This window comes from Lycium barbarum, chromosome 7 (genome assembly GCF_019175385.1).
Source record: "Lycium barbarum isolate Lr01 chromosome 7, ASM1917538v2, whole genome shotgun sequence".
NCBI lineage: Eukaryota > Viridiplantae > Streptophyta > Magnoliopsida > Solanales > Solanaceae > Lycium > Lycium barbarum.
In genome coordinates, this window is record NC_083343.1 from 99,516,561 (window position 1) to 99,525,486 (window position 8,926).

The 8,926-nt window shown below is 34.1% G+C and overlaps 1 protein-coding gene across 4 annotated transcripts; it reads left to right on the forward strand.

The window, feature by feature from the left end:
* The first annotated feature begins 1,006 nt into the window (after positions 1–1,006).
* LOC132603631 (uncharacterized) lies at positions 1,007–6,914 on the forward strand. 4 transcript variants are annotated; one of them, XM_060316766.1, is made up of 11 exons: positions 1,007–1,291; positions 1,610–1,691; positions 3,520–3,739; positions 3,849–4,099; positions 4,293–4,496; positions 4,576–4,665; positions 4,753–4,860; positions 4,952–5,356; positions 5,456–5,524; positions 6,520–6,572; positions 6,667–6,914. In XM_060316766.1, the coding sequence occupies exons 3-11, from the start codon at positions 3,550–3,552 to the stop codon at positions 6,704–6,706; spliced, it is 1,410 nt and encodes a 469-aa protein (XP_060172749.1). In that variant the 5' UTR covers positions 1,007–1,291; positions 1,610–1,691; positions 3,520–3,549; the 3' UTR covers positions 6,707–6,914. The 4 variants fall into 4 exon arrangements, with proteins under 4 accessions (XP_060172749.1, XP_060172751.1, XP_060172748.1 ...); XM_060316768.1 differs by having other exon boundaries at positions 1,007–1,183; positions 6,520–6,576; XM_060316765.1 differs by having other exon boundaries at positions 1,007–1,183.
* Positions 6,915–8,926: the final 2,012 nt, after the last annotated feature.

The window sequence follows — 8,926 nt, forward strand, 5'->3', positions numbered from 1 at the left end:
TGATAGTAACACAAAAAATGAGCCTAATTGAGAACATCCTTTTTAAAACTAGCTATAGACAATCGAAATTTACAACTATGGGTGGGCATGATACGGTATTTAAAGCTTCAGTACGGTAATTTCGATTCTCGATTTCTAAAAATACTATACCATTACCATATATATCAAATTAATTCGGTATGGTTCGATTTAAATACGATTTTGGTATTTTGCGTTACTACGGTAAATCAGTAATCATTTGATCCACTTCAACTTACATATTCATATCCTAGAGAATTATGACGTTCTGCTATTTAAGAAACGTCTCAATTATATCGTACTATAACAACTCACACATGTAAAAATATTCAAAAGAAAATACAAGTAATTCCCTTATTACGTAAATCGATTACACGAAAAGATACTTCAATCAAGATAGAGTAGGCAAAGTTTCAACATTTGAACAATTTTAGTTTTGTAATCGTACTAGTTTATATATTTGTTAGTATAATAATACTAATTTTATGAACATTATATGTAACTATACTTCGGTATGGTATTCGTTATTTTAGTATTTTCTTTATAAATATCAAATACCATACCGAATGCCAAAAAAATTTAATTGTATACCAAATACCGTATCAAATACCATAATATCAAAACCGCGATATAATTTTTTCAATTTTGGTATGGAAATAGGTATCTACGCACCCCCATTTACAACTAATATTAGAGATTTCTATACATGTCTTTAATTGTTTAACCATTCTTATTTAATTACCACGAGAACTCAAAATTAGTGAATACATATAATATTAGTTGTATATTCAACTAAATAGTTGGAACTAAAATATGTGATAAAAATAATATATTTAAGATAAATATATATATGTAAGTCATCCAATAAGTCTTGTAAAAGTAATTTTCTAAAAAAAGGAATTAAACTTAGGATGTGAAAGTGCCACATCATACTCCTTAAAAAACAAAAAGAACTCCTATTCAGCAAACATACAAAGACCCATTTCATATGAAGACCCATTTCAAGAGTTAACAAAACTTCCCATTTTGGCTCAGTCTTTTCTCAAAAATCAGTCACATTTTGGTTAAAATTGGTTGAGTCCGCCCACTAATACATTGTGCTACCGAAAAATATGGAGAATTTCAGATATGGAGCGACATATATGGAAGAAAAAATAAATTGGTGGTAAGATTTTGTTGGGTTTCCCTCCTTTTACTTCTTTTTTGCTTAAGATTTTAGGGCTTCCTCCTTTCAATTCCTTTTTGGCTGCCCTTGAGGCAAAGAAAATTGGAGGTAAAATTTTAGGGTTCCCTCCTTTCAATTCCGAATATTGGCAATTTTAATACTTGGTATTTTTTCAAAGCTTGGAAAAAACTTTTGGCCGTGTTTGAGGCGAATCTATTCTTCTAATTTAGATCTTTACTAATTTTAAAATAATCTGAACTAATTATACAGAGATTACTGCTGATTGTTACAGAGATTTGTGCGTTGGAACGAAATATAGAGTTGTTGAAGTACTTATATTGCGTTCACACATTGTGTAATTTCATTTGAATCTCCTTCGCACATTCTATTTATAGTATCAGTTAACAGTTTTTCATCGATTTGCAGTTTGAAGAAGACGGGGAAAGGAAGCGAGCGCTATTGGAAGAACATTCACATAGTGTTCAAGACTTTTTTGAGGTGTTTGCAGGTTCTTATCTATCCTCTGTTTTGTTTAATCATATTGAGATCTAATTCTTTGTTATTGTAGTATTTAAAATAATAGTTTTTTTGTGTTCTGAAAGTATCTTAAAAGTTTTTTCTTTCATATCGTCTCTTCATATTTGTTTGTAGTCTAACTAGATGGTATATGTGCTCTTCTTTGACCAATTCTTATACAAGAGATGCATAAAATTTGATATCATAATCTAGGTATTGTCGATGCTTACCAATAAAAAAAAATGGAAGAGGTGACTCTAAAAGAACTTAAACATATATTCAAGCATATTTACCTCTAATGACATTGTTGGTGCAGTTATGAATTCTTAAAAGGTTACTTACTTTGTTACCAATGTTCTTCAGAATTTTGAGGTCATAGAAACTTTAGGTAGATCTTGCAGGATGAATCCTGATTACATTGCAAGTGAGTATGACTTCGGGTGCTATAAACCTTGGATCCCATTTCAAAATAGTTAAGAGATATCCTCTAATGAACCAAAGACCTTCATAAAGAATTTTATAATAACTTTCAGTTATTTGGTGATCTGAATAAGTAGTAGTCAAGGCGAGCTAATCAATATTATGGAAAGTGAAGAACTGATAAGTACCAGTAGGCGAGCTATTGACAATTTGAAACATAGCAGAAAATAAAATGTTGTATCCCTTAATCAAAATTTGTCGAAACTGTGGAAGATGCTGCATATTATCTTGTTAACAATTGCTGGATGTTGAGGCATGGTTTCTCTGATGACTAGTTTTTATATTGTTGCCTCCTTATTCTCCTATCTTAGGAGTTTAATTGGAGCATTGCCACTTCCCCACCCTTAATTGGCCGGGGGTTATATATAGGGGAAATAAAGAGAAAAAAGGAGGTGGGTGGGGCTTTTTTCTTCATGGTTGTTAAGAGCTTTATGCTTCTTTTGAAAATACTCAGCTGTTAATATCAACTTTGCGATTAGGAGAGATCAGATAATACACTGCAATTTTAAGAGTTATTAGATGGTGGTCCTCTCGGAATATTAGGCTGATCATGTCTGAATGTGACTGACAATATGAAATCACTAGAGACCATTTCATAATCTTGTCTAAAACAAAGCACTAATTTGTCTGAAAATTTGCCTTCAATGTTAAAGACCTGAATTGTACATATTTTAATGATTCAAAGAAGTATGTAAAGCTTTTCTTTTTGGTCTACGTTTATCATTAGAATGTCTGAAATGTTTCCCCCTTTTTTTTAATCTAGTCTCTTGAGTGTACTAAAAATTCTCCAGTATCTAAGGGACTGAACTCTTTACTGGTAGATATATTGCTTGTGATTCTTTAACTTCTCTATTAATATTCTTGTTTAATACTATAAATTATCCATGATAGTGATTCGGTGGTATGCCTAAGAAAATTGCAATGAAAGTCAGTGTTGCCTCAGATTCTACTTAAAATGATAGTATACGATCCATATCATCCTTCCAAGATTGTTTATTCTTCTTCTTTACAATGGTTTAAATTATACAAGAAACAAGAAATTGGTGGTTTTTTGATTTGGAGAAAGGCATTTCTTTAATGGAAAACTAAAAATTTTGATGCTGCAAAATAGCTTATTTTATAATGATTTTCAGTTTTATAATAACTTTCAGTTTTAAAATAGCTACAACCAATCCTTTTCCCAAAATAACTTTTTTTTTCCGATAATTTGTATAGTTTTGCTCTGTTTTCAGCTGATTACGTCTGAATTTGTATGTGTGCCTGCATGTCTTATTATTTGACCTGATAGTTATATATTATTTTGAACTTTTAGATAGTAGAAAATATTTTCAATTTGGCAGGATTCATAGTTTTTGAGAAGCATCGTTGAAATGGCAAGAAAAAGACAGAGAAATTCTAGTCAAGACAGGCTTTTATCTAATTCCTCGGAGCAACAAGGACAACAAGTGGAAAGTGGGGCAATGCCTGAACCACCTCAAAATTGGCCACGAAATGAAAGACAACCTATCCAATCTGGTAATTTGTCTAGAAATGATTCACATGATATAGAAAATCTTCCAGGTATTATACTTTTGTGATAATCTTTTCTTCCTCTATAGTATAAAGTAGTTAGATAACTGATTTTTATAAATAATTAATTCCCCTTCTTTTTATCTTTGATTATTTGCAGATTATAGGGAGAGTGAAGAACAATCTAAGCGGCCTAGGGGTCCTACTATGATGCACTCAGGATGGGGAAAAGATGGTGACAATTTACATGTTGAATTGAATGATCGTGGACAAGTTATTGGTCCAGAAGCAGCTAGATTACATTCAAAACTTGGTGTGATAGCACGAAATGGCATTTTAGCGCCATTGAATCATAGAGATTGGAGGCTTGTTCCTGATATGTACAAGGATATAATATGGAGTGACATTAAGGTTTTTAATATAAGCAAAACCTACATACTAAGATGTTTTTATTTTTATATATTTTTCTTGTATAAATGAGTTGTGTGTTATATATATATATATATATATATATATATATATATATATATATATATATATATATATATATATATATATATATATATATATATATATATATATATATATATATATATATATGTAGGAAAATACTTATGCAACTGATGATATGAGACGCATTTTGATGATGTCAGTTGGATCTAAATGGAAAGAGTGGAAGCATGAAGCAAAAAGTAATGGCTATGACCCGTATAATACTGATATTGAGCGCTTAGCTCATCGTCCAAAGAGGGTTGCAGAAGATCAGTGGCGTTCATTAGTTCATTATTGGAGTTCAAAAGAAGCAAAGGTATTCCATTAATATCAATAATCATTTTCTGCTGCTCCTTGACTATTATCTCATATATTATTGTGTTTATCTTTTCTAGGAAAAGAGCGAGAGAAACAAAGAAAGTCGAAAAAAGTTGACTATGCCACACACATCAGGAAGAAAAAGTCTTGCTCAAATTATAGATGATGTATGACATAATCACTATCTATTTTCTGCAATTTATGTATTAATTCTTGATTCCTTGCATATTTTACGATAATCTCTTACTCATAAGATGACAAAAGAGAATACTGGTGTAAAGCCAACTCGTATTGAGGTGTGGAAAAAAACTCACACTAGAGAGAATAAACAACCAGTAAATGACATAGCCGGTGAAGTTATGGTAAATTCTTATTCTTTATAAATACTAAGGTACTTTAACTCCATTATAAGATTCTATTAACTTTCCGTCAATTTACCTTTCTTTCAAAAAGAAACAAATGGATGATCTTGCTAAGGTGTATCCCGAGTTAAATGTCCCTGGAAGTGCTCGCAATGATATATATTCACAAGTAATGGGACCAGACACTCATGGGATTGTTCGAACTCTAGGAAAAGGAGCAGCTCCAAGTTTAGTTTATGGCCCAGTATATAAACGATCACAGTTGGAGCAACGAGATTTTGATGCAAGGGTTGAGATAGAAGTTCAAAAAGCTACCGTAGCAATCCAAATTGATATGGATAAAAATTTGGCTGAAGCAAAACAAAATATGGAAGCAAAAATGGATGAAAGAATGGATGAAAAGGTGAAGGAAAAAGTGAAGGCTGAGATGCAAGCATACGTACAGAGTATCGGTTTTATGAATGGCTCAAACAATAAATCAATCAGTAATGAAGAGGTAAACAATTTTGTGCTCGGTACACATTTTTTTCCTCTTTAAATTAACTTTGCCATTTATTTTTCCTTTTAATTATACTAATCTTCCTCTTTGTGATAGCTTTCCCATAACTCAGTTGAAGACCGCCAACAATCATTATCTCCTGTATCAGTTGTTCCAACAAAAAAGGTGCGTTTGCACGTATTGTAATTAGTAAACATTGAAGTTTCGAATGTGATTTTCCAGGTGTTGTCATCTCGTGTTTAAAGCAGAATATGTGTTGTGCTCTTCTAATTCTCTGTTGACTCTTTGAGTTGGGGTGTTCTATGTAAGATCTTTGTTTGCTGTTCTTTATGATGTTCTGCCTTTTTTAGTTGGGTTATGTGTTCTTTTTACCCTTTTTGTTGTCATGTTCTCTCCTACCAATATGTTCGTGTTGTACGAATGAGGCTTTGAGGTTAGCAACTGGTTATGAGTTTCTGATAGATATGATCTTGAACAACCACTTTTAGATCTTTGCTTTAGATTTCTTTACTCTCAATTTATGATTTTCAACTTCATGCTTGAATATATAGATTTTGTCTGATAAATTGAAGAAACAAAGTGTCAGTTACAGCAAGCTAATTACCTGCTAGTTCTCAGTGTATTTCCTTTTTCCTTGTACTCCTTTTAAAGTCAAGGATGGTTTCTACCTTCTCTGCCCAAGATGTTTGAAGAGATCTAGTTCTACTTCAAATTTAGCTTCTGATAGTTTTTCAATTCCAATGTCTGTTTATATTACATCACAACTCCTTGTGTTCACATTCAACAACTACACCCACCCTTGAGAATTGTGAGGTAACCACCCCATCTTGCGTGAAACTTGGCGCAACTGAAACTCTGACGAATGTCATATGGTTTCTGAAGTATATGAAACTTGACGATTTATTGCTGCACTTGCTAAGCTATCCTATTATGGAACCTGTCAAGCTACTCTTAGCAATCTACTAGTACTATTTTTCTTTATATTTAAATTTAATTGAGACAAGCTGGCCATGTTACGACTATAAACTATAATTACATATGATTAATTCTCATTAGTTTTTAATAAAAGATGACGTGCACTTGTTTGTTAGCTATTTAAAAATTGATGGGTCTATTTCTGGATGGTGTTTTCTGATTTGCCAAAGAATATTTCTTCGCAGGTTAACTTAATCAAGAACACCACAAATAATGGAGTTGACACACAAAAAAAGAAGTGGGTAAGTTTGGAAAAACATGTAAAACACTTTTAAATTTTTTCCATTTATTACATGCTTTTAATTCTATTTTTCTGACTGATTCTTTTGCAGCACTTTTGAAGAGTGTGTGATACCAATTATTGGCAAGTGATGCTCGAATTGTGGAAAGATGAATTCCATTTTGTCTTGTTGCAGAATTTATTCTAGAAGTTTAGGGAATTAAAGAGAAAGTTTGGCGTAGTTTCATGTTGAAATCACTTTAGCTTTTATGTTTTAGTTAGAATTTGTTTTATTTGAGATAGAACAACAAGTCCTTTGATTTGACAGCGTCTAACTTGCAAGGAGACCTTTCTCTGCTATGTCCTTTGAAATACAATTGATTGACTTTTACTATTTCATAATATTTTGTTACATTGTGTATAAAGGTTGATCTTTATGATTGTTTGATATAAATATTTTATTTATGATGAAAACTGAACAGTGAATTATTATTAATACTTTTGAATATTTGATATCGACATTAGTCTAAATGTCGGAAATTTTACATAATAGCAAAGCGACATTTAACAAAGATTGAAAATAAATGTCGTAAATGTTTTGTTGACAATTTCACAAAAATGTCAAAAATAGCAAAGCGACATTTAATAAAGGTTAAAAATAAATGTCGTAAATTTTTTATTGACATTTAACAAAAATGTCAAAAATACCAATGCGACATTTTATAAAGGTTATAAATAAATGTCGCAAAAGTTTTACCAACATTAGTTTAAATGTCGGCAATTTTAAGTGACGTTTCCAAAATGTCGTAAATAAATGTCGTAAATTTCTTACCGACATTTGCCTAAATGTCGAAAAATTTCCGACACTGAAATATACGACATTTGACACAAATGTAAATTAAATGTCGGGAAATGAATTTGTGACATTTAAGAAGCGTAATACGACATTTATATAATGTCGTCGTATCTCTACTTTCTTGTAGTGCCTCAATTACTTTATCTCAGGCTCAGGGCCAGAAAGCACCGGATACTCCGGATGAGATTAACTTACGTTTAATTTTTGAAGTGTTGCAGGAACAGGGGACCGCCATAGCCGAATAGGGAATTGCAATAGCTCAGTTGCAGAGCAAAAATGATAAGGCATCTCTAGAAAGGTCACAAAGGGTCACCGAACCAAGGAGGGATGAAACACGGAGAGTCGAGAGTAATGGATCGGGAGCCGGTTCATCCACCGAAGTTCTGAAGATGCTTGAGACCTTGGCAAAGCGGGTAGATTCAATAGAGAATAGGGTGGAAATGTATAACTCTCGGGTGGATCAGATCCCGGGAGCTCTGCCGATTCTAAAAGGGCCGGATTCGAAGAGGTACATTCAAAGGCCTTTCCCTCCGAAGTTGATCCCGAAGAGGTTCAAGATGCCGGATATCCAGAAATACAATGGTACAACGGACCCACAGGAGCACGTGACTTTGTACAGCTGTGCCATAAAAGGCAATGACATCGAAAAGGATGAAATTGAGTCCGTTTTGTTGAAAATTTTGGGGAAACCCTATCGAAAGGAGCATTGACCCGGTACGACCAGCTGCCCGAGCATTCAATCACTTCTTTTGAAATGCTTGCGGATGCGTTCATAAAATCCCATGCCGGAGATAAAAAGGTGCAGGCCCGGAAGGCGGACATCTTCCATATAGCCCAAAGGGAACGGGTGGAGCTCCCTCCGGTTCCGGAGGAATGGGCTGCACAAGCTTTCACCAAAGGGCTTAATCCTCAGAGCTCGACTGCCTCGTTCAAACTGAAAGAAGACTTGTTGGAATACGAGGCTGTGACCTGGGCAGATGTTCATAACAGATACAAATCAAAGATTCAGGTAAAGGATGACCAACTCGAACTTCCCCCGGGACCCATAAATATGAGCAAAAGCTCTGAGAGGTCGAGGAAAAATTACGAGCCAGAGACGCGACCATCGAGGGAAAGGTATCAGCCATACTCTCATTCGAAAAAACCGAGCTTCATTTCAAAAAACTCAAGGGTAGGTCCCAATCACTTCTCAGGTAGGGGCGACAAATGGGTCGAACGCCCGTTAAACAGTCGAGGCCTCTCATTTAGGAGTGATGCTGGAAGTTCGGCTAGCAACAAAGATACTGAGGATATCGGGGTACAACTTCAACGTCAACACCTCAGATCTCATCTCGGCCATCAGCCGTATCACGGAAGTAAGATGGTTGAGGCTATTAAGGTCAGACCCGGGACAGCGAGACTTGAGCGTAGTGTGTGAATACCATGAAAACCATGGACACAGAACTAAGGACTGTCGCCAACTGAGGAAGGAGGTGGCTCCCTTATTGAAGAATGGCCACCTTCGAGAATTCCTGAG

Bases quoted from the DNA above. Each gene is read 5' to 3' on its own strand.
- LOC132603631 (XM_060316766.1), top strand. From the start codon at position 3,550: ATGGCAAGAAAAAGACAGAGAAATTCTAGTCAAGACAGGCTTTTATCT. The intron at 4,861-4,951 runs GTAAATTCTTAT...TCTTTCAAAAAG, and splicing joins ACATAGCCGGTGAAGTTATG to AAACAAATGGATGATCTTGC. The intron at 6,573-6,666 runs GTGGGTAAGTTT...ATTCTTTTGCAG, and splicing joins GTTGACACACAAAAAAAGAA to CACTTTTGAAGAGTGTGTGA.